The sequence below is a fragment of the Ctenopharyngodon idella genome, chromosome 17, assembly GCF_019924925.1.
Source record: "Ctenopharyngodon idella isolate HZGC_01 chromosome 17, HZGC01, whole genome shotgun sequence".
Taxonomy (NCBI): Eukaryota; Metazoa; Chordata; class Actinopteri; order Cypriniformes; family Xenocyprididae; genus Ctenopharyngodon; species Ctenopharyngodon idella.
This window is the reverse complement of record NC_067236.1, coordinates 26,702,580-26,729,672: the sequence shown is the minus strand read 5'-3', so window position 1 is coordinate 26,729,672 and position 27,093 is coordinate 26,702,580. Positions and strand designations below refer to the sequence as shown.

Sequence of the window (27,093 nt, the reverse complement as noted above, 5' to 3'; positions counted from 1 at the left end):
AAGAAAAAAATGTTGTGATAAATCATGAAAATAACTTTTTACAATGTAGATTTAAAGGGACAATTTACTCAAAAATGAAAGTTCTGTCACTTACTCACCCTCATGTCATTTCAAACCTGTCTCACTTCTGTGAAAGTGGAGAAATTATGAAAAATATCTCTTTTTTTTTTTCTTCGTATGATGAATGTCAATGGGTTCCAAAATCAAATAGGACAACTTTCATTATATGGACAAAAACACATTTTCAAAATTCCTCTTTTTGGAAATTACCCCTTAAAGGGTGCTTTTGGTAAGGAACAAATCTGTTTGACGCCAGAGTTTGGCTGATTTGGTGTGAAAGCAGTTTCAAACTGCACCAGTAAACCACTTTTAAAGTGAAACACAGAAAGTGAGAAAAATTTCAAAAGTATTTTTGATTAATTTGATAAAAATTTTCACTTTTTTATTCAAAATCTGAGCATAGTTGAGCCAAACCCACCTATCATAGTCAATGCCAAATCCGAATATCGTGGTTACTGTGACTTTAACAATGAAACTATCGTTTCACTACACCATTTTCAACTAAAAACGGCAAACTTTTTATGCATTGAACAATTACACAACAACAGTGTTTTGGGTGCCTGAAAATGCAAACATTTGAAAATGGGGGTCAAAGTGCAAGTTTTTAAAAACAATACCTTTATCGTCTCAGTGTAAACAACAAAAATACGAATTTGTGACAACGGTGACGTCATGCACATGTGTATTACGTGTTCAGTCTATAGGCGCGTAGTGTTTCTTTACAAAGTGACATCAACTACTGGCCAGGTATTTTGCGGACTGTATGAACGGGAATCGTTTTGACGATGTTGTCATCTGTACGCGAAAAACTCAAAGGAAAATCTTTTCCGTTTTTAAGTACATCATTGTCATGTAAATGTACCCTAAATTTAGAGCTGTGTGAAAATAGTTTGTGCACTCCCATAAACCACAAGTATGAAGGTAGAATTCCTTTTTTTGCCATTAGATAAAGCCCAACTCAATCCCACCAACAGCACTGACTTCTACAAATATTAGTTCTGCGATGCTTTACAGTACTTCCTCGAATGTTTACAAATGCATTAGTGCGCAATTTCAGGCCTGTTCACGTCATGCACGCATATACACACACAGCTACGCTATCACACGTACACACGCTATCATGGTAAACAAGTGGGAGAAAATCCACTCTGTTCTGCCTGTCATGCTCTCATCTCATCGTTTTGAGGCTTTGGAGAGAGAGTGTGCTGGCTTAGCAGTGCTTCCTCTAAGAGTCTTCACCTGGATGCTTCTTTTCCTCTGTCATTACAGTGCACATCTCCTCTATACAGTATCTAACTCTCCAGACGGCTTCTGACAGCTGGAGAGCCTTCAACTTGGACCTCTCGACTGCAGGCTATATGTCCAAGCAAATAGAAATCTAACCGACGAGCAACCCTGCAGGTTGTGTGACTCGCAATGAATTCAGCAGAGCAAGGTGCAGAAGCTGCAGGACGAATACGTAAATCAAATTATGAATAAATAATAGCAGAGCTAATGATGTAGAAACTTAATCCAGAGATTCTGCTTACATGTGTAAACATAAGGAATGAGAGAGAGCGCCGGAGCACTTTTCATCTATATCTAACGCGGCATCATGCCCCGGGGGGCCTCATTGAGAGTCTTCGAGTGCTATGTTCGACCAGGATTTTCACACTGACCAAACCACAACAATTTCATCAACCCTAATGTTGGGAACATAGTTAGAAAATAAGAATGCTGATCTAAAGAATAAATTAATACATTTGTAAATAAATAAAATATATATAAAAATTAAAAAAAGTAAAGTTAGCTTGTCCAACACAAGTTTAAAAGAGTATTTGGTAACACTATTTTACGATGTCCTTGTTACACGTGTTACATATAGATAATAATAACTATAAATTATGCATAATTACATGCAACTAACCTTAAACCAATCTTAATCCTAACTCTACCTTATAGTAAATACATGTACAGTAGTTACTTAATATTACTCGGTACTTAAATATATAATTACACTGTAACAAGAACATCTTAAAATAAAGTGTAACAGAGTATTTAATAACCAAAAGTGTGGACCAAAATAAAAGTGTACATTAATTTAAAACAGAAATTAATAATAATAATAATAATAATAATAACAACTATTTTTAGCATCATAATTATTGTAGTTAATAATAATAATGGTAGCACTTTATTTTACAGTCCTGTTACCCATGTACAATTTTTATTTTATATCACACAAATATTGTTTCTCATTAGGAAATGTAAAAAATAAAAATCTAATTAATAGATTTATTGTGTGACAAAAAAAGTCATAATACCTTTTTTTTTTTTCACTTAATAAATCTATGATCCGACAAGCTCAGTCAGGGGAAAAACAACAACAATTATATCCTACTATCACTTTTAAAAATCCCTTCTTGTTGTCCCCCAGGTAAATTAGCTCTGACTGGAAAATGAAAACTTGTATCTATTGATTTAATTAGACAGAGGGATTGTAAATTCGCCTGATGAACTCCTTGTACACCCACACACGGCTTACAAGAAATATCCGTCTAAAAATAAAGTCTGAGGGTAAAGTAAAATGCACTGCGTGAGCAGAATAAATGTGATTTGTAAGTACAAAGCCGCTAAGGTGAGAAAAGCCGCTCTGCTACAGTCCAAATAAATGCATTACTGCAATCAGGTGTTTTTTTTTTCCCTTAACGAGCTAACGGCTTCAAGGCTGAATTAAGACTGCTATTCCCAGTTGCCGTGTACTGAGAGAGCGCAAAGGTAAGCTGGAAATTAATCGCTGCATTGCCCTAATGTCCTTCGGAACATCGCGAGTCCATTTTTCCAAGCGCATGCACCCTTCAAGACATTTGAATAACACAAAGCAACCAACATCAGCCTCAGTCAAATAATTACATTACAGGGAAATGAGAAAGTGGGAGGTGAAAAGAGGTTAGCCCTTTATGTCTTAATCTGCATCACTTCAAAGACACACATCTACAGGTTCTCGCTCAAAGTTCTGCTTTCATCTAGCAAAGCGTCTCTGTCCTCTTCCCTTTGCGCACATTAAAATACACCTGCCAACTTTTGCGTATCTCTAAAGACATTGCTCAGGCATTTCTATGTTGCGAAAGGATTGTTGACACTGATCCACTGCAAAAGAGCAATCATAGCACAGCACAGTTTCAGTTGCTCGGTTTAGACTTTAATAGGGTAATTGCCTGTGTGCCTTGGGAGACAGAATTCCGCTCTCCATAACCACAAAATAGCTCAACGCTTATCAGATCCCCTTGTTCCAAAAACCCAATCTAAAGCCAGACTTATTATAGCCCCACTGATGCACTATCTTCTCTGCTTTAATTAAACTGAGCACAGATACAAATCCCGATTACCACCATTTAGAGCATCTGACACAATCTTCCCTCAATAAACTAAATCCTAATTATTCCCCCGTCGCAATTAACCATTGAGGTTATCGAGAAAAAAAAAGAGAGAAAGTCAGAGTCTTGAACAAACAAAAGTCTCCCATGAAGTAGAACTCTTTAGGAGTACCACAAAACTAGCTTGCCGGGACTCACCGTGGCCGCTCCTGAGGAACGCTGGAGAGCGGTATATGGAGATGGGCGAAGCGTGGTGCCGGGCATTGTGGAACGGGTGTTCAGGATGGGTGTATGAGGTCGCCAACCCTGGGGGTCCAGCGGCGGCCACCGAACTATCCGAGCCGGGCGAGGAGCTCCACACCGAACCGGCAATACATCCCAACGTCAGAGACCACATCCAGGGGGTCCATCCGAGCCGGGATAGGGGCTGCCCCTCTCGACCGCCATAAAACGACGACACCGTCGCTCTGCTGGGACGCATGACGCACACCCGACTCGCTCTTAGACACTAGGCGCAAAGAACTGAGAAAGGAGAGTTCTCTCATGATGCAGAAAACCCCATGCTAGGAGTCCCAACCTCCTCGTCCAGCACCCGCAGCCGGCCCCTGTGAAAATGCACTTAGGATGAGAGCCCCTTTACAGCTGCTGAGCGAACAGATGGGAAGGAACGTCTGCGATGGGGTCCGCTCCTCTCAGAGCTGCATCAGTCACTCACAAGACCTGAAGAGGCGACAATTACCCGGCGGAAAAGAGGGTCATGACCTGACCCTGCCACTCATTCACTGTCCATCCCACACAAAGGAAGCAGAGGAAGAAAAGACTTTTTTTTTCTTGCTTTCTTCAAAAGGATAAACTCTAGTATGAAACAGATTCCTCTTTTTTCCCGGCACTGTCCGTTCCTGGGCTCCAAAGGTGTTGCAATACAAAGGCTTGGACTGAAACACCGCTCTCTCTCTCTCTCTCTCACATACACACACTCTCTCTTCTGATTTTCTTCCTCCTGAGATTAGTATTGCTCAGCCTGTCTGTATTTGGACAGAGCCTTGACGCACTTTCAGCAGCTCTGCTAAGCAATGAGAGTGTGAGAGGGAGGGAGAGCGAACGAAAGCGCACGAGAGAGAGAGAGAGAGAGAGAGAGAGAGCTGGAAGGAGGAGGGAGAGAGAGAGAGTGTGCAAGAGAGATCGGCACAGGTGAAACAAAGCAAACAGAATGGGATGAAGAGGATGTGTGGTTTGCGTGTGGGTATGTGTGTGTCTGGGCATTGAAGTGAGGAAAAATGGGGATGCCGATACAAATCCCCACAGAAAACACATAGCTGCAGTCTCAGATGCAGATGAACTTCTACACGTCATGGAAGGAAGAGCAAATTAAGAGATACAGGGAGTGAAAGAAACAATGACAGACAGATGTGGGAATTAAAGTAGAAAAACAACCAAAAAGGACTTAAACATCTAAGGCAGTTTCACTAAGGAGGGAAGGGAGGTAGCGCTTCTTCAAAAAAAAAAAAAAAAAAAATTACAGTACAAAAATAAAATGAGAAATGATACAAAATATTACATGAAATGGTCGTAGAGCTGCTGAAGCAAAAAGTCCTGTGAGATGAAGCAGTGCCTCTCTGTCACTGTGATTGGCTGATTAGACTGTCACTGTGATCACGCATCCTTCTCATGTTCCAACTGGTTTGCAAATAAGCCTGAAGGTGGAAATGGACAGACTAATTTTACAAAGTAAACAAATCACTCATTATGACATCACTTTCAAATCAAAACTTGAAATGAAACAAAATAATCTTTAAAGTGAGATGGGTTTTTAGCAGTCAAAATTAAAGTAAATTAAAGCATGTGACTACCATTGCACATGCTGTGTTTATTGACTAATGGTCCTAAAAAGGTGTTTATATTATTATTTTTAAATATTAATATTTATATGAATACCACTAATTATTGTTTAGTTATTAATGTTATACATTTTATATTATTATTATTATTATTAGTTGTAGTAGTAGTAGTAGTGGTATATAAATATTTTATATTTATTATGTGAATGTTATTACATATGTATTACATAAATATTACATATTTATTATTAAAAACTGAACAAAAGTTAGTTTTATTAAAATAAAAATAATATCAGTATAAAATGAAAAATAATATTAAAATGAATATTAATGTTATTAAATATTTAACATTAATATTTAAATACCATTACCAAATATTTAATATTAATAACAACAGTTAGAGGTAGCTAATAAAGGCTTTAGGCTTTTTCCTAATGTTATTACACTGATTATTGTTGTTTACCTTAATGTAAAACAAAACAAATTGAAATTGCATAAACAATAGATATATTTGTATATACTTGTGCACTGTAAAAAAAAAAAAAAAAAAAAAAAAAAAAAATTGTTGGTTTAACTTAAAATAAGTTACCTGGCTGCCTTAAATATTTGAGTTCATTGAAATTAAAAATTTGAGTTAATACAATGAAGGCGATTGGTTTAATCAACAGAAACTCAAAATATTATGTTATCTGAACTACATTAATTATTGAAGTTGATTTGGCAAAAGAAAAAATTTCATAAATCAATGAAAAATGATAATGATAAAGTAAATGCTGTTTCAGAGTACATCTTAACCAGTGAAAACAACAAACTGAACATGAATTCACAAAAAATATAAAACCCAGAGAGGGAAAATTTGCTTCCTCATTTCAGAAGTCTACCACACACACTGCTCTCATACAGTAAACACAAACCGCCTATGCCACAAGAGAATCAAAATGATGGACGATGTTTTGGAACAAAATCTCCTCTTTCCCCCCCACCTGATTTTTCTGGGATATCCTTCCATCTGAAACAGCAGCCCAGAAGGCACGGCCGACTGACTGGATCTGTCCCTGCCTCCTAAAATAGAGCTTCAGACCTCTGATTTGCTTAGTGAACCCCAGCTTGCATAAGGCAAAAGGAAAATGAGAAAATGTGATAATTGAATGATGAAAAAATGTGCATCTTTCTGCATTAAAATAGACATTAATTGGCAACAATTGCACTGTGTGCCCAAAACAAACCTGTTAAGACAAGTTGTTAATGGATTTTGAACTTAAGAATATTGCATGCTTGTCCCTACAAGAATTTCATTTAAAATCTATTTTCTTACATCATAGCATATAAAAATTAAGTCTAAGATGAGGAAATAACATCAACCTAATTCTCTGGTTTCAAAGAGCACAATGCAAATTCTCCCAGGGTCTGAATTTTGGCACAGGATTGTGGGAATTGTGCATAATTTGACTGTTTCCCACAAGTTTTGCTCTTACAATGTGGGAAATTTTTGCAAACATTCATTCACTAAAGCAATATTGGTTAAATGAGTAAAGTAATCCACACTGACAAAAAGATCAAATAAATAACTGGAAATCTTCCTGTCAGACTGCAGTTTCAAAAACAGTGCGAGTGAATCAGCGCTACTGATGTGCAAAAGGCTTCACATCACCACTTTGTGTCTGCACTGCAAGCGTGAACAACAAAATTTAACTTGACTGCACTTTATTTTTTCAGTTTCCATTTTTAGTTCTTTCATACTTCCTCACGCCATTCTATGTATGTAGGGTAGGCTACTGTGTAATGAAAAATACCCCAAAGCACTGTATATTGTTCAAGCTGTATGATTTCAAATGTCTGTACGTATCTTCCTAACAATCAGCAAATAACTGAATAAATTTCATAACTAAAAAGAAGAGTAACATTATCACCTTGTAAGGTAATATTCTAATCTACTTTAAAGCTGCAGTCCATAACTTTTTTTGGTTAAAAATGATCCAAAATCAATTATTGAGCAAGTACATAATCAGTGTTCAAAAATATCTCCTTATCTTAGCCCGATTTACAACCGTAAGCTTGTAATAATATATATTTTTTTTTAAATTGAGTGGTACTGGTAGATTTCTGCAGGAAAAAACGAGTTTGCCTTTGTGTCCTTACATCACGTCTGAATGCATAAAGCAGGAGCCCCGGACGCTAAAGGTGGCGGATTATTTGAAGACTCTTTTACGGCAGCTGTAATAATTAAGCTTGTCATTTTGATGGTGGATTGTAATCAAGAACGGTAAAGAAGACCATCATCATTGACAATGGTGAATCACCAGTAGTGACAAAGACTTCAGACTGCAGAGTTGCTAACAGCAAAAAAGGGAATGCGACCAGGCCCGTGCGAAAACAAGAATATAAATATCGGGCTTTTGAAAGGTGGCGTGAACTCTGTGTTTTGAATGAGTTTAAACGGATGCAGAGATTGCTTTTTTTTATTTTATTGGTTTATTGGGTAGATAATGCTAATTAGATAACTCTAATACACACTAAATACATGTAGTCACGCAATGTTGATGTTGTTAACATTAACAATTTGAGAACAAAGTATAACAGTAATAATAATTTGCACGATTTGACGTGATGAGATAACTTCACGATCGTTCGATGCACCATTAGATTTATCGTAGAACTTTTTTTCAGTTGGTCAGAACAAAAGTGGCAGACATGTTACTTACGTGTTCAGATTATATTTTCCGGTGAAACTTATTATTTCGGTCATACTTTCAAGACGTAGTATCTGTAATCACGAAGTACAGTATCCACACCAGGGCGGTGACTGACAGCCTACTCCTCAAAACATTAGATTCATTCCGCAAATAACTGCAATTAAAAGGTTTCAAACAGAGATGGCGACAAAGAGGCAAAACTTACAGACTGCAGCTTTAAATACTTATTGAAATAAAAAACACAAATACACTGAGTGTACAAACATTTACGTGACATCATTTTAATAAAAAAAAAGTCTAAAATATAACTTTTATATAGACTTCTAAATGCACTCACACTAGCTATGTTTCCAATTAAAGTTGCAAATTTAACTTGCAATATCGCATAAAACATTTGCGAATAAAGCACCGTTTCCATCCCATGTGTTCAAGAGAACAAAATTGTCAGTTCCTGGGAATTGGCGCAAAACATCTGTAATAAAATGGAAGTTGCTGCAATCGGGGAAGCTACTGTGGCTCTTTTTTCATACATCATAAATGACTTGCGTCTCAGAGCGTTCAGACGAAACGCAATAAACGCTGTCATGTTATCTTGCGTTCGGATGCCTGGTGTTTGGGAATGCAATCATTTGAGACACTTCAGGGAGGGAATTAAACCAAATCATTTTGATGACAGACGTTGGCTCAGGCATTTCAGAATGATCAAACCAACATTTGAGATGTTGTGCAATGAAATTGGTCTGCTGGTTAGTCCAGTTATCCAATCACATCCAATGTTGAGGCAAAGTCACGCGAGCTTTCTATTGCACATCAAGGGATTCATTTTGTAAATGTGTTTCCATTGTAGTTTATGCGCATGTCTTCTTATTTAAAAAAAAAAATTGAGTGCATATATTTTTTATGCGCATTTTTAGAATTTATGTGCATCTTATTTCTATCCAGCGTTTTTCTATTCGATTTCCCAAAATGCACATAAAAATAGGTGGATGGAAACATAGCCATAGGCTTTTATCACACTTCTGCGTTCAAAAAGCAGAAGCTGAAAATAGTAGCGTAAAAAAAAAAAAATTATATATATATATATATATATATATATCTCAACGACTGTGTCCATGACTTGGGATTGTTGCGATTTATTTATGTAAAATTCAGCACAGAAAGATTTTGCAGCACCAACCTCAGTTTACTATCATTAATTGAGTATTGTGAAACAGAGAAAAATGGTGTCATGATATTCTAACACATATTTCGTGATTTTAAGGCAAGCCATACTGTATGTGTATGCGTAATACTAAAGAGTCTGATCATCTTTTATTACAAAACTGTGAGAATACAATACAACATATATTAAACAGCATTAGAATTAGACAAAGCTTAAAATATTAAATATGACTAAAGTCTGTTGTGGGGGAGTAAAGGTTTAAGGGTAACTTATTGTATTAAACATTAATGTTTCATACACTTACTTTACGAGTTTTAACAGTAACAGTTTTAAATATTGATGTTTATAGTTAAGTTCAACTAAATTAGTTAGATTTTCTTCTTAAAACTATTCGCCCATTGACAATAGTGCAGGCGGAAATTCTTTTACACTACTAGTCGGAGCCGGATATGACGAAACACGGATTGTGATCAAGGCCTATTGTCATTCATCATGGCGTCGATATGTAAATGTGACTGGTAATATGTCAAAATGCTCATGGTTGTGACATCAATACCATGACAACTTCTGAATGACCTGTTTTCCCAGTGTAAACATTAGCTAAGTCTAAACAGTACATCGCCCTCAAAAGAGCAATGATATGTCCCTTTAACAGGCAAACAAATCTGAGAACATTGCTTCTAGAATGGATTATTATGAAAGCTCTTTGAATGTTTCGATTCTTTAACCACCACAGCTATTCACAGGCAGTAAATAGCGCCATTGGAATTACAGACCGCAACAGCAAATCAGCTTTCCATTGATATTATTCTGGTTAAAGACTCTCTTAACATTTGGGGCTTTGTAAATGAAGAACCGTTCAGTTTAAATTCTCCATGACGATAATCAGTTCATATTCATTCCACAGATGGGTGCAGAGAAACGATAGGCGAAAGCAAAAGCCCTCGGTGCTGGAAAGGTACTCATTTATCAAAAGGACTGCTTTTCTTCATCTGCTGTGTCTTTTGCGTTTCATTAAATTCCAAACTCGGTCCTCAGAGCTAGTTTTGCCTTGCCTGAGGCATCTCTCGGGTGAGTGGCCTCCATGCTTCTGATGAGAGAGCAAAATATCTGCCATTTTGCACAAGAAATTCATCATCAACAAACCTGAGCCCGTACGATCATCGCCTGCCCTCAGATTAATAATTCGAGACGTGTTTGAAGCGGTTGGCGCATTTCTAAACGATGTGTATGATACAAAACTTTTTCTTTGCAGACAAAGGTATGCTGCGGCTGCTGCTGCTGGATTTCATAATGGCATGCGTAAAAGTCACTCACCAACTCCAGCAACTTAAATGAGATGCATGTTGGCGGTCCAACTCTGGAGCCACCTGGAGGACATGCACCATCTTGGTCGACAGCTTTGGGATCAGCAGTCACAATCGGGCACAGATGAGTGTGTTTAGCTCTCTTTGGCATCTGCTAAGCTGCCTGGAGCTGTAATAGGAGACCTGGATCATGAGCTTGGCTGAAACATCATTATAGGAGGATCTGCTAAAATGAAGTGCTCATTTTACAATATTACATTTTACAATCATTATAAAGCAAATTCAGCGTTACAGCTATGCCCATGATGTAAGATGGCACTGCTGGCTTTAGCTTGATTTTAATCAGAGGAAATGACTGCTTATTTAACAGAAGTTACACAACCAGATACCAGGACATAAAATAAAGTGACCCAAATATATGTGCTTCAAAGTGTTAGTTCACCTAGAAATGAAAATTCTGTCATTAATTCCTCACCCTCATGTCATTCTACACCCGTAAGATACAAATTAAAATATTTTTAATGAAATCCGAGAGCTTTCTGGCCTCCGACAGACTGGAACATTATTACCACTTTCAATGTCCAGAAAGGTACTGAAGACATCATTAAAATAGTCAACGTGACTGCAGTGGCTCAATGTTATGAAGCGAAGAGAATACTTTTGTGCGCAACAAACAAAAATAACGACTTTATTCAACAATTTCTTCTCTTCCATGTCAGCCTCCTACGCTGTTCACGTAGTTAACACAGTACAGTGCTTCCGTGTTCTACGTCAGAACGCCAATTCATTATTGGCCGACGCTGTTCACGTGAGCAGCATGATGCATATGATAATGATGCAGGAGCCAGCCAATAATTAGTCGGCGTTCTGATGTAGAACCCGAAAGCGCTGCACTGTGTTAACTATGAGACTGACATGGAAGAGAATAAATTGTTAAACAAAGTCATTATTTTTGTTTGTTTTTTTGCACACAAAATGTATTCTTGTCGCTTCATAAGATTCATATTGACAACCAGTGTTGGGGAAAGTTACTTTTAAAAGTAATGCATTACAATATTGCATTACTCCCTAAAAAAGTAACTAATTGCATTACTTTTTATGGAAAGTAATGCGTTACATTACTTTTGCATTTTTTATTTAAAAAAGTAACTAAAATATTTCTTTGTAAATTCGAAAGTAATGCGTTACTTTACTAGTTACTTGAAAAGTAATCGGATTACGTAACTCAAGTTACTTGTAATGCGTTACACCCAACACTGTTAACAGCATTGACTAGTATGGAGAAAAAAAATACTATGGAAGTCAATGGTGCCCCACAACTCTTTGTTTACCGACATTCTTCAAAATATCTTTCTTTGTGTACAGCAGAACACAGAAATTTCTACACCCGTAAGACCTTCGTTCATCTTCGGAACACAAATTAAGATATTTTTGATGAAATCCGGTGGCTCAGTGAGGCCTCTATTACCAGCAATGTCACTGAACCTCTCAAGATCCAGAAAGTTACTAAAGACATATTTAAAACAGTTCATGTGAGTATAGTGGTTCTACCTTAATATTATAAAGCGACAAGAATACTTTTTGTGCAACAAAAAAACAAAACAAAATAATGACTTTTCAACAATATCTAATGATGGGCGATTTTAAAACACTGCTTCGAAGCTTTACGAATCTTTTGTTTCAAATCAGTGGTTCGGATCGTGTAAACGAAGCCTCGTTTGCTGAAATCATGTGACTTTGCCGCACTGAACCACTGATTCGAAACAAAAGATTCGTAAAGCTTCCGAGCAGTGTTTTAAAATCGCCTATCACTAGATATTGTTGAAAAGTCATTATTTTGTTTTTTTGGAGCACAAAAAGTATTCTCGTCGCTTTATAATATTAAGGTAGAACCACTGTACTCACATGAACTGTTTTAAATACGTCTTTAGTACCTTTCTGGATCTCAAGATGTTCAGTGACATTGCTGGCAATAGAGGCCTCACTGAGCCAACGGATTTCAACAAAAATATCTTAATTTGTGTTCCGAAGATGAACGAAGGTCTTACGGGTGTGAAACGACATGAGGGTGAGTAATAAATTACATTATTTTCATTTTTGGGTGAACTAACCCTTTAAAGCATTAAATATATAATGAGTTTACAAAGACTTTTTATTGTTGCATAGAAGTACTTGCAAATTTAAAACATTTAGTCGCCTCTGTGCAACATTAAAAAGTCTAGTGAGATATTTAGCACTTTTATATGGCTTCTATGGGGAGTAAAACACTTTTAATGGGCATATTTAATACAAGCCTATAAATTGGCTCATAATGCCAGCTTTGATACTGAGTAGTACATAAATTTGTGCAAGGTATCTTTTTCCTTTAAATTTTAAACAAAATAAAGTAGTAATAAATGCATTTCACACTTAAACTAAACATCTGAATGAAACAGCATATTTTGGCAAATTAAACAGGTTTAAATGAATGTGTATTAAAATACTGATAAATTCAATCTGTCCATTTACTGCTCAATTCCCACTGAACCCAAAGCCATAAACCAGGCCCTTCCTTTAAAGTACCTTTTCTCCGCACAGCCGTTTAATCTGTCCAGTAACATGTCGAAACCTTCCAGCTCACCCCGAGGAGCCCCGTTCCCTCATCACTCTGCCTCAGGGTCCTTATGTGCTCATACTACCTCTCTGCACATCTCACACAAACAAACAAAAAGTAAATCATAGAATTGCATCAGAAAGAAAAAAACACCACTAGCCACATACAGGCCCTTGATTTATGCCCATGTTTCCCAAGGTTTTTAGAAACACTTCTCAGTGTGTCTCACAGCAGCACTACCAGAGAGCTTCGTTAGGAACTAAATAAAGTAAAGTTTGTGATGACTGTAATGACTGCTTGGTATTCCTATGCATGTTCCCGCTTCAGCTGGCTGGTCTTTGGTGTTTTTTTGTTGCCTCAGGGTACCGTCCTCATCGAACGCAAAGTGAATTCAGTATGACCAAGAGAAGAGCTGTGTCCTTCCCTCAGTGAGTTCCTCATCCTGAAAAGGCAGACAGCCCTGGAAAGCTGAAAATGAGGGAATCTAAAACCCGCTCTGGAAATAGCTGCGGTTGGTAAATGTCACAAATGAAACTGATATTTTTGATTATGCGAGGAAGATGTTTAGGTAAATAAAATCTTGTTTCGTGATATTGCATCACTGGGGTCTGACACATCATCAAAATCATTTTGCGGATGCAGACATGCTGAGACTTCAGCAAACCCTGGCTGACGTGACTTGGGGCTAAATTTATGAAGCATAGGCTGAAATGTGTTTAGATGTTTTATTTCTTGTATTAGGAATAGTAATCCTTTGGTATAAAATTATATATTTTAAAAACTACATAAATAATAGTAAAGTGGGAAACACAGCAGAAAATAGTTAAATAATATATATAAAAAAAAAAAAATCACTAAACATCATGTAACAAGATACATTTACTTGACAAGCAAAATAAAAATACTTGTTTCTCAAAAAAAATAAAAAAAATAAAAAAGATAAACAGTATTTTCTGAAAACTTGTTTTTATATTGTTCAGAGATGTTAAGGATCTTTGTACTGGAAAACAAGACAAAAAATTACACACTACTGTTAAACTTTAGTGTTTAGTGTAATGTTTTTTGAAGTAAATAAAAGTCTCTCATGCTCACAAATGTTTCATTTATTTGATTTATTCAAAAAAAAAAAAAAACTGTAATACTGTAAATGAAATATTACAATTTAAAACAACAGTTCTGAATTTTCAAACAATATGTCTTTACTGTCACTATGAATCACTTAAAAAAAAAAAACTTATACTGACCTTAAACTTTTGAATTTTGAACAATACCTAGTGATGGGCAATTTCAAAACACTGCTTCATGAAGCTTCGAAGCTTTATGAATCTTTTGTTTTGAATCAGTTGTTCGGAGTGCGTATCAAACTGCCAAAGTCACGTGAACTACAGGAATTTCGAAACACTTATGACGTAACGAAGCCTCATTTACTGAAATCATGTGACTTTGGCGCTTCAAACCACTGATTCGAAACAAAAGATCCGTAAAGCTTCGAAGCTTCATGAAGCAGTGTTTTGAAATCGCCCATCACTAGATATTGTTGAATAAAGTCGTTATTTTATTTATTTATTTTTTTGGCACACAAAAAGTATTCTTGTCGCTTTATAACATTAAGGTTGAACCACTGTACTCACATGGACTATTTTAAATATGTTTTTAGTACCTTTCTGGGCATTAAAATAGGAAATGATCTGGCAATGGAGGCCTCACTGAGCCATCGGATTTCATCAAAAATATCTTAATTTGTGTTCCGAAGATGAACGAAGGTCTTACGAGTGTAGAACGACATGAGGGTGAGTAATTAATGACATAATTTTCATTTTTGGGTGAACTAACCTTTTAAGAATAAAGTAATAAGATTTATGCTTCAAACATAAACAGCTTTCTAATGAAAGAAGAGAAATGTATGAAAGGTATATTTTGTCTGAGGATGTAAAGGACATTTTCATTGGAAAACAAGAAAAAAAAAAAAAAAAAACTCCTAAGGAGTAAAAGGCACTTTGCCTTCCAAGCTTATAGTGTAATCAAGGTGAGTAAGGACATTTTTTTTATGATGCCATTCTGTTAGATTCTAATAAGTGTTCAGTGTCCTGGTGTGAAAGAAATGACGATCCCAGTCGGTGGAAAATCGTATTATGGGGAGTGTCATTACACCTTTACTTGACTTCCAAGATCACACAAACAGTTTCATTTCTATGCTTTAAAATGTTATGCATCTCTAATTGGATGAAAACTGCATGTAAATGAAAATCAGGAGAGAACCATCCAAAGAATCAATATCATGAACACCAGTTCTTAAAATAAACACTTGATCGAGGTTAAAACCGGGGTGTAGCTACAGCGAACGAGCGCAGATTTGTCAGTTCTCTGATGTTCGGTTGTTTAAAGCCAGGAAATTCTCTCTGGTACTTCTGTGTCTTTCTATACCACCACTTTTGAACAGAGCTGCCACGTCATGCCTTGAGATCGTTGTGATCATAGGAGGGTTTGGACAGCGTGAGAGCGTGCACAACCCATCTGCTCTCCTCTATGAATACGAACCTGAGTGTTCAAGAAGGAGAGGAAGATGAGAGCTCAAACTTTTGTCATACTGGAGACAAGCCACAGCGAGGACGGAGCCCGGCAGCATCCAGCACTCAGCAGGCTAGTCTGCTAATTATGCCGCTCTGCAATCTCTCACCCAGACACCCCTGACAGCAGCACAGTTGCCGTCACGCACAGCACTGGCCTGACAGACTATCCTAATCTGCTATCAACCACAACTTACACGCTAACCGCCACTCGCTTGCTCCATACAGAGACACATGCACAACTCACAGGTATCATTGTTACTGCCTCAACATAAACACGTTCCCACATGCCTTACTAGTTATTACAACATGTTATTTTTATTCCACACAAAGAAAACAAATATAAAGTATATAAGGTGGAAAAAAAGTAATTAAATTCTTTCATTCAGCATACGGATATTCATTCATCATCATAAACGTTCATAAATCTCAGTCTTTGAAATAACATTAACATATTTGTCTGCTACATATTAAAGTAGTATAGAAATGTTAAATTGTGTAAATTAATGTCAAGAACAAAGAGTGCTGTTGTTTCAACATACCCCACTAGCGGCTGTAACATTAATTTACTTATTTTCTGCATGAATGCATTAAATTTATTTGTTTACAATAATTAAGCTATCTCCACACATTTTAATTTACTCAAACTTATACTGTAGGAAATGCTTTGATGCAAAACAGCAAATAAAACTGAAAACATATAATAGAACTGCAAAATAACATACAGTACACTTACAACTTTAAAAACTAACAGAAAAGACTAGTTTTCCCTCAAATTTAGGAGCATTTTGAGTAGATATTACACTACTTAAAACTTTACACTATTCAAAAGTTTAGGGTCAGTAGATTGTTATTTTTCAAAGAAATTAATAGTTTTATTCAGCAAGGATGCATTAAATTGATCCAAAGTAACACTAAAGACATGTTACAAAAGATTTCTATTTTAAAGAAATGCTGTTCTTTTTTTAAACTTTCTATTTATCAAAGAATCCTGAAAAAAAGTATTTGACAAAGTTTCAACAAACGTATTAAGCACAATTGTTTTCAATATTGATAATAATAAGAAATGTTTCTTGAGCACCAAATCCAGTGTTTGGGAAAGTTACTTTTAAATGTAATGCATTACAATATTGCGTTACTCCCTAAAAAAGTAACTAATTGCGCTAGTTACTCTTTATGAAATGTAATGTGTTACATTACTTTTGCGTTACTTTTTCTCACCTGGGCTGGGCTTGCTTGTTTGTTTTTAATAACAACAAAAAAAGTTTTATTTTTGGCAAATGTTAAGGCCCTTTCACACCAAAAGTGAAATGAATACGCCTCAGGCTGAAGGAAATGCATATTTACGCCTGCAGAGTAGAGGACGCAGCTCAAACAAACAAACAAACCTTTCAGCTGTGCTGCTATTCTGGATTAAAGAAGAATAGGGTACAGAAGAAGGAAGTTCAACATTCTTATTTATAAATCTAATCTAAAGTAATTTTTGCTTATTAGTATGGTTGAATTAGATCATTGAAGGTCAGCAGCAAAGATATTGGTTAATAAAGTGAGATTAAATACATAAAGTATATTTGTGTAATGTAACATAGTTACTACAGTTATTATTACAGGTTTGCATAAAATTCTGAGATAGCATTTCACTGTTTTGAGGAATACTGAATGTTGTGCAAGTGTGTTTTTGTGCAAGCATGTTCACATTTAGTCTAGAACTACAATAACCATCATGTTCGCACAACACACACAACACCTCTGCACTTTATTTCTCTCAACATGGGGACAGGAGAGCTGTCAGTCAATAAATGTGAAAAAGTAACTTGCATTACTTATTCGAAAAAAGTAACTTAGATATTTTGTTGTAAATTGAAAAAATAATGCGTTACTTTACTAGTTACTTGAAAAGTAATCTGATTACGTAACTCAAGTTACTTGTAATGCATTACCCCCAACACTAACCAAATCAGCGTATTAGAATGATTTCTGAAGGATCATGTGACACTGAAGACTGGAGTACTGATGATGAAAATTCAGCTTTCCCAGCTTTATTTTAAATTGTAATAATATTTCACAATATTACTGTTCTTTTGATAAAATAAACGCAGCCTTGGTAAACATAAAAGACTTCTTTAAAAGCATTTTAAAATCTCACCGATATTGATTTCAGTCTTGTAGTTCATTTCAAGCATAGCCCACTGTGTGTCACAAAACTCCCTGGCCATATAAACCAGACATCATTGACACATATTGATATTAAGAATTAGATGTATAAAAAAGTAATTTAATGGCTTATTAATATGTTTTTTATTTGGTGACTACTAAAAAAGCAAAGTAATTTCACTTACTACAATAAATAAATAAATAAATAAATAAACCGGCAAGCACTCTCACATCTGATGAGAATATGATGTCAAATTTCATCTTCTTTCAGCATCTGAAAGTGCCTAAGACAGCCATGTTTTCTCCTTCATGCATCCCTGCCTCTTTTTCATTCTTTTTCTTTCATTTTTTCTCTCTCAGAAATGTCATAAAACATCATTGGGTAAAACTTTAAAAGTTTGTGCTTTGTTCAATCAGTAAACTAAGAAAATAGCCCAGAGGATGCCAGAGAAAACTTTAAGTAATATCCAAAAGTTTTTGAGAGGCACTTTCTAACTTAGTGGCATAATAGTCACAGCAGATAAGAAGTCGGTATTTGATGGTGATTGATGAGATAAAATGGAAAATGTGCACAACTTAAGTTCTGTGGACAGGTAGATAATTGATAATCATACATCAGCTTTCCAGTCATATCACCCAGGAATTTAGGTTTTGAGATACAGTGGGAAGCATTTGAAAAGTAATTTCATTCTAGCATTATACCAACGTTTGACACAGAGCAATGAGAAAGAACTGGTTTGAACTGTAGCAGCCCACACAGAAAAAAAAAAAGAAGAAAGAAAATAACCTGTAAAATGCTATTATCAATCTCACTTTTCTAAGTACACAAGTAAGCAGACATCTTCCTCACACTCCTGTTGATATCACATTGTTGACAGTAGGAAGAATCAAAGGGTCGATACAATTATCAGCTCTAAACATGCTAAGAGGCCCCTGACTGCATGATGCCTCATTAGCATGCTATTTATGAGCTTCATTTGGCTTCTGCACAGTTTGTAATTGACACACCAAATGATCATTATTAATTTGGGTCTAATTAGAGGTTTAACGTATTGATTTTTTTGAAATATCTCAATAATGGTTGACATCCGTGCGGCTCGTTGGAGTGCGTGCCAGATGCCTGGTGTACTCAGGGCCCACAGACATCATTCTGTCATGAGAAACTGTTGATTCTAATAGGAGGCACCGCTGTGATGATGTTGCCTGCTATGTTTTCATGTTGTTTATGAACGTTTCGGTGTATTCGGCAAGAGATCATCTTGTTCTTTAATGGACTATTCATAAAATAAAATAAAATTGAAAAGAGGTATCATGTTTTCCAGAAAAAAATATCAAGCAGCACAACTGTTTTTAACATTGATAATAATACGAAATATTTGCGCTTGAGCACCAAATCAGCATATTAAAATATTTCTGAAGGATCATGTGACACTGAAAACTGGAGTAATGATGCTGGAAATTCAGTTTTGTCATCACAGGAATAAATTACACGCTAAAATATAACAGAAAACATAATACTTCAAAATATGACTGTTGTACTGCATTTTTGATAAATGAACGCAACCTTGGCGAGCATTAGAGACTTACTTCATAAACTTAAAAAAACAACAACTTTTGAATGGTAGTGTATACTGTCATCTATTGCATATTGCGTAGTAAAATGGGAAGAGCTAATTGAAAATCAACAGTAAAAATCAGATTTTTCAGACTATGCAACTTCCAGGAGTCGGATCTTTTACAGTTTTATATAACAGTTTTAGTTTTATACAAAATGTTTTTTGAGGAAAGTAATCACTGATTTGCTGATTTGCATAGCATCAAGTCTCTCAAAGAAACTCGCGCTAAGTTGCAAACTAAATATGCATGAGCAAAAGTGTGTTGTGAGCTGTCTGGAAAATAATGAGTACTTCTGGGTGGACAGATATTTTGATTACGCACACACGCACACACACATACACGCACACACACACACACACACACACACACACACACACACACACACACATTTCTGAACATATCTTTGTTTTTTGTTTTCTGTACATCCGGTCAACAGTGCAGTGCAATTAATTTTTCATTCCAGTCTATTGTTCTGGTACCAACTATATTCACTTTAGATATTGTTAGACAGATTCTTGCTGTCTAAGTGGCTGTTTTGTGACAGAAAAATGAAATAAACTGACAGTCAATATTCTGTGTACACAAGAAAGGTTGATGGATTATTTAAACTCACAGTATATGGTGGTGGGCAGTGTTGGGTGTACTGTAATTGAATTCCTTATCCACTGAAAAAGTAAAGTAAGGGATTACTGTTCATTTTTAGGTAATTTAATTACAGTTACTTATAATGTACTTGCGTTACATACTGTAAATTAGTTCAACAGTTCTGTATAAATCAATATTGAATTTAAAATCTAAATTTGTCATCTAAAGGTAAAAGTGAACGCTGCCTCTTTAAAATCGTTAGCTGTAGTGCAGTTTCGCATGAGATCGCAACTTCGCAACAGTTGGCTGCGTAGTCGCTGTCTGAAGATGTCGGCAGAAGTAAGTGGCTGTTTTTCAGAATGGAAATATACCAATTACTTCACTTTTTTGACACAGGTAGAACATTACGGTAAAATGTAAGCTATGTCCTAGAGAGAAAAAACTGTGCGCGCTCTCTGAGAGACGGTCTTCAGTCAGTGCACTCTCGACCAAAGAGCACACACATAGCCGGTTTTGTACGGTTTATTACACATAAACGTTCAAATACACACACAGTTATGTCAAAATGCCCGTCTTGGCGTATATTTGCGTTGGTTATGTGAATGTGAACAGCATGTGTAACAGCATATTGTCTCCGTCCTTTAGGTCTTAGTGACAGCAGCCTTTAAAACATGCTACTGTCTACTATTGGCTGTCTGTATTATAAACGATAATCAAACAACAAAAGAAAAGCTTTAATTAGGATTAATCTATATTTAATTTATACAGTAATGACTATGCAGAGTAATTTATATTTGATTATCTAATTTCTGTGGTATTTTTACTTACTACTATTAGACCTACCTGAAAAAAATATATAGCATTGTTTTATTTGTATTTTTATATTTTTACCGTGGTATCGACTTTGGTATCGAGTATTGTGCACTTTTGGTGGTATCAGTACCGACTACTAGATTTTTGGTATAATGACATCCCTATTTGTTACTAAAAAAAGTATTATAGTATATGTTTAAAAAGCTATAAAAGGCTAAACTATTCCATGTTTGACACATATTTAAATTATTAAAAGAGTTTCCTTTCTATTGTCTATACGGTCAAGGTTTATAGGGATTTTAAGAAGTAATTAGTAATATGTTACTTATTGAGTGATTAAATTACTTTTCGGACACAGTAATTAGAAAAGTATTTTAAATACAACATTGATGATGTTAGTAGTAGTAATAGTTAGTAATTAATTACTTTTTTGAAGTAACTTACCCAACACTGGTGGTGGGCTACAGGAAACATGCCAAAATAAAACCTGGGTTTGTTAAGTAGTCTCAAACTGAGAAATGTTACAAGTAAACGCAAGTAATCAGATTACTTTTTTTTAAGTAACTAGTAAAGTAGCACATACTTTTAAATTTACAACAAAATATCTCAGTTACCTTTTTAAATGCAAGTAACTTTGTTTTCCCATGTATTGACAGACACTGAGAAATCGAGAGCAAGTGCAGAGGCATTGTGTGCGCTGTGTAAACTTTAAACTAGAAAAAAGACTAGTTCAAGTTCAAGAGTAGTTCTTCTTCTCCTGCATCGTATTTCAGAATGGCAGCACAGCTGAAAGGCTTGTTTGAGCTGCGCCCTCTACTGTACAGGCGTGAATTTGCATTTTCTTCAGCCTGAGGCTTATTCATTTAACTTGTGGGGCCCTATTTTAATGATCTAAGCACATGGTCTACAGCGCATGGCGCAAGTGCACTTTTGCTAGTTTAAGGACTGGAAAAATGGTCGGCAGGCTCAGCGCATGGTCTAAAAGGGTTGTCCCTATTATCTTAATGAGTAATGGTTGTGTTTTGGGCGTAACGTGCAATAAACCAATCAGAGTGTCATCTCCCATTCCCTTTAAAAGCCAGTTGCGCTCGCGCCATGGCGGATTCGCTATTTACGTGGCAGAATTTGCAAGCGGAAAAACTGAACACTTCTCTAAAGAGGAAACGGATCATGTACAGGAAAAGCCAGATTTCACCAAAGCATTTTTATAGCACACAATAATAATCTTTTACATTGTAATCCTTTTATTTTTAATATTTGGCATGTTTGTGTGCTGCTGCGCGTCCCTGTGTGTAATAAGCAGAGTGTACGTGCGTTGTGCACCGGCCTATAGGCACATATTACTAACGCACTCTTTAAATAACAAAACAAATATTGTGCCATTCAGTTGGTCAATGGCGCAGTCTAATTTAGTTGTCTTAAAATAGCAACGCGCCAACAATGCGCCTGAACACACCTCGGTTTCAGACCAGTACGCCCATGGGCGCACAAATGGGTGCAAATGCATTTGCTATTTAAACGTGGCGCAGGACGTGAAAATGATAACTGCGTCAGGCTGAAACTAGCAAAAAAACACAACGTCGCGCCTGCCGCCGCATTGCGCTGGATGTATGATAGGGCCCATAGTGCGAAAGGGCCTTTACATTTACCAAAAATAGAAACTTTTTTGTTGTTATAAAAACAAACAAACAAACAGACCAGCCCAGAAAAAGTAACGCAAAAGTAACGTAAACATTAGTAATGCAATGAGTTACTTTTTAAGGGAGTAACGCAATATTGTAATATTGCAATATTGCATTACTTTAAAATTAACTTTCCCCAACACTGATAATTATTACCCACATGTCTTGAAACTGGAGCTATAAAACAATGTCGTGAGTGCAATAGATTGTACATGATTTTAAAAATAATATAAACAACAAAAAATTATATTTCTGTAAAAGCTGTGCATATTTTAGCTGTATCTGCTTAAATCTAATAATAAATATACTATTTGTATTTTTATATGAGCTGTAATATAAAACTGTTTAATCCACTTTGGATCGTGCTCCAAAATATTCATTATCACTCATTTATGTTGGTTAGCCGTGCCTCTTTTAAATTGACCAAAATCACTGTAACATAGCTGCATGACAAAGGCTATTTTCATATCTATAGCCCATTGATTTTGATTGTATTACTGCTTCAGGCTCTCAGTGGGCAAGCTGATTTACTTATTAAATAGATCATGCTGGTTTTCCACAACAAATATCAAACACAGACAAAGAGAAAAATCTCAGCAGGAACAGAAAAAAGACAGATTTTTTAAAACATTTTTTAACACACACATTTCAAAATGTAAAGCTGTTCAAGAAACCACAAACGTTCCTGCATTGTTCGATTACTGTGCCGAAATGATCTCATCCCATTTATTAGGTCACTTTATAGCACGTTGTATTTCACGCTATGAATACATATGTATCTCTGCAATATCTCATTTATTATTATCACAGTTGTCAGGGAGACATTTACCACCCAGGGTCTAAAATGCTGGGAGGGGAAACAACTCAACAACGATCCAAATGTGAATCTACTCTGTTTTCACTGAATACGTACATTATGAATGAGGCATGACAAATGTTTTGTATTTGCTCTGTATTAAAACCTTAAGCTTCATCCAAACAAGCACTAAAGTGAAAGTCAATGCTGATATTCATAAAGATTACAAAAGCAAGCATATCCAAAATACTGTATTACAACATCATAGATTTACTGCATCAATAATTATCTTTCATTATTTAAAACCCCATTTTAAAGACCAACACATTTTGACTACTTGCTGTTTTTTTCTCCTGTTTTTTCTTTAGCTATGGATTTTTTGGCTCTTTTTGGACCAAATATATTCTTTTTAAATGTAAATAATTTTGCATTCTTTGAAGTATCTAAATATTTATAAAAATATTGAATTAAATATTCAAAAGTATCATTAAAACTATATATAAAGAGAGCGTTTATGCTCATAAGACAAAAAGTACTACTGCATTGCATTGCATTGCCATTGCATCACCTTATGTAACGACCAACAGAGATTCAGTAAATGTGACATTTTTTTACTTTTACATGTACATGAAAGTGTCATGACACCAATATATCCTCGTTTACACAGTCTCTCACGAAACTTGTTTGCAAGTCAAGTAAAAGATGTGCCGCAGAGAGTTGCGATCTGGGCGATTTTCATGCCCATATACAAATTCATTAGTGTCGACACTGTTTGAATAAGACACTGCACTTTAGTGGATATTTTAGAGTATCTGCACAACCTCAGCACACCTCTGAAGCAGGGCTTAATAATTGATATTTCAGAGGGATGAAAAGAGTGAAGTTTGGGAGGCAGAGAAGTGACGGCTATAACTCAAACAGGCTGATTCAAAATGCCTCTCTGTGTCTTTGACAATTCATCTGAGTGTGTTGGACAGGATCCAGTAGACTGCACCGGGAATTAAGGAAGATGGATGCTTGTGATAGTGGGCTATCAGTCGGTCGGCCCATTACGTTCCCCCTCGCATTCATCATCCGCCTGGCCTGTTTGTTCAGTGCCACATTAGGCCTTCACATTTGAATCTGCTTGATCTAAATAGAAATTGATTTATAGTCGTAGGGTGGCAGGCTTCTGTGCTTGTGTCTGACTTTGGGAATTTAGTCTGGTGCTTCTTTTACCGGCCTGGGAGTCTATAGTTCCAATGGTAGAGTCTATAGTGATGCTGTTCAGCAAAAGTTAGGGTCAGTAAGATTTTTTTTTTTATTATTTGTTTGTTTTTGTTCATCAATGTTCATCAATGTTGCATTTACTTAATCAAAAATACTGTAAAAACAGTAAAATTATGAAATATTCTTAGAATTTATAACTGTTATACATCTGTTCATTAATGCAAATATCTAATCAGCCAATCACATGGCAGCAACTCAGTGCATTTTGATATGGAGACATGGTCAAAAATGATCTGCTGAAGTTCAAACTATGCATCAGAATGGGGAAAGAAAGGCGATTTAAAGGGGACATATCATGAAAATCTGACTTTTTCCATGTTTAAGTGCTATAATCGGGTCCCCGGTGCATCTACCAACCCAGAAAACGTGAAAAAGGACAACCCAGTAACTTTGTTTTCTCTGCAAGCATTTGAAAAAAACGAGCCGTTTAGATTTAGCTCCCCTTGTGATGTAGGAAGGGGATCTTATTATAATATTACTGCCCTTTAACCTGTATGTTTCCACCCATGGCGCCACCATTTTGTTTTTGCAAGTGACAATGGTGTATCAGTAACACTGGCCCTGGAGTGCAGCTACAACCCTGAACAAACACGAACTTCAGGATTACTAAAGCTACGTGAAAGGAAGGTGAGTTGGTTGGAGCAAAACTCTGCAGGACAGCAGCACTCAAGAACGACCGTCCCTGAGCTTGTGATATGTCTTAGCTATGTAAACATTATCACTGATCTGATAACGGCTATAATAGTAAACGTGAGTCTCCATAAACTCCTGGCATCTGAGCCACAAAGGACGCAGTGGTGTAATTTTATTTATGAAGGGAATGTGTCCAAATAAATTCATATACCAGTATGTGCAAGTCATTTTACACCAGACTGCTCTGCACACAAGGGTCAGTAAAACACAGGATTTGTACAGAAGTTGATTCTCAAAGATGGATCGATACCAACTGTTCATGATCCAATTTCATATATATTTTGTGATGTTTGCAAATTGTCTTTCTGAATTGTTTCATTAGCATGTTGCTAATGTACTGTTAAATGTGGCTAAAGTTACCATTGTTTATTCTTGGAGACCAGAGCCATGTCTTTATTTTCATTGTTATCTCAAATGCTTGCAGTCTGTATAATTCATAAACGCATCTCCATTCTTATTGAATCTCTCCAACAGCGTGTAGCTTTAGCCACGTTAGCCGTGCAGCACACTATCAAACCCATTCAGAATTGAATGTTAGCAAAATACATGCCATACCTATGTGATCTGATATGCTGCATCATGAACAGTTTGTAATGATCATTTTGAGAGTTGCTGTGGGAGCTTTTCCTGTATTATTTATGCCTCAGTGTACTGGAATCGTGAGCTTGGGGGCGGGGAGCACAAGCTCATTTGCATTTATATGTACACACACCAAATCAGCGCATTTTTTTCTCCCACCCAAAAATAGGCAGTTAAAACATGGTATGATAAAAAATCCATGGGGTATTTTGAGCTGAAGCTTCACATTCTGGGGACACCTGAGACTTATTTTACATCTTGTAAAAAAGTGGCATAATAGGTCACCTTTAAGTGACTTTGAACATGACATGGTTGTTGGTGCCAGACTAGTCTGAGTATTTCAGAAACTGCTTTTCACGCACAACCATCTCTAGGGTTCACAAAGAACGGTCATAAAAAGAGCAAATATCCAGTGAGCGGCAGTTCTGTGGAAGAAAATTTCTTGTTGATGCCAGAGGTCAGAGGAGAATGGCTAGACTGGTTCTAGCTGATAGAAAGTCAACAGTAACTCAAATAACCACTTGTTACAACACCAAGGTTTGCAGAAGGGCATCTCTGAACGCACAACAGGTCGAACCTTGAAGCAGATGAACTACAGCAGCAGAAAACCACACCAGGTGTCTCTCCTGTCAGCTAAGAACAGAAAACTGAGGCTACAATTCACACAAGCTCACCAAAATTGGACCATAGAAGATGGAAAGAACATTGCCTGGTCTGATGAGTCTCAATTTCAGAATTTGACAAACAACATGAAAGTATGGATCCTTCCTGCCGAGTATTAATGGTTCAGGCTGCTGGTGGTGGTGCAATGTGGGGATATATATTTGGCACACTTTGTAACCCTTAGTACCAACTGAGCACCGTTTAAACGCCACAGCCTACCTGAATATTGTAGCTGACCATGTCCATCCCTTTATGACCACAGTGTACCATCTTCTGATGGCTACTTCCAGCAGGATAACGCAACATGTCACAAAGTTTAAATCGTGACACGTGATGTTATCATGTCAATATGGACCAAAATCTCTGAGGATTTTTCCAGCACTTTGTTGAATCTATGCTATGAAGAATTAAGGCAGTTCTGAATGCAAAAGGGGTGTCAACCTGGCACTAGCAGGTGTACTGATATATTTTACCCAAACTACGTATATACTGTATACCGTAGTATGGCACAGCAGAATCTCTACCGATCTACATATTTCTATAAATTCACAGCGTATATCATCAGCCTTTTTGTTATCGCACTACAGAGCCAGCCATGTTTTCAGTATTTTAAATGTTTTTTTTGTTGTTGTTTTTTGTTGCAGGACACTGGAATTACTGTCCTCA

General features: G+C 36.3%; 1 protein-coding gene across 27 annotated transcripts in view; it reads right to left on the bottom strand.

The window, feature by feature from the left end:
* Positions 1–27,093, bottom strand: part of nrxn3a (neurexin 3a) — a 350,095-nt gene that overhangs the window by 128,074 nt on the left and 194,928 nt on the right. For 2 of the 27 annotated variants that reach the window (XM_051867466.1, XM_051867467.1), the window contains exon 1: positions 3,615–4,479. The exons of the other annotated variants lie outside the window; for them this stretch is intronic. In XM_051867466.1, coding sequence (XP_051723426.1) covers positions 3,615–3,897 — 283 coding nt within the window. In that variant the 5' untranslated portion in view covers positions 3,898–4,479. Of the gene's footprint in view, positions 1–3,614; positions 4,480–27,093 lie in introns of those variants that run through there. 27 annotated transcript variants of the gene reach the window in all.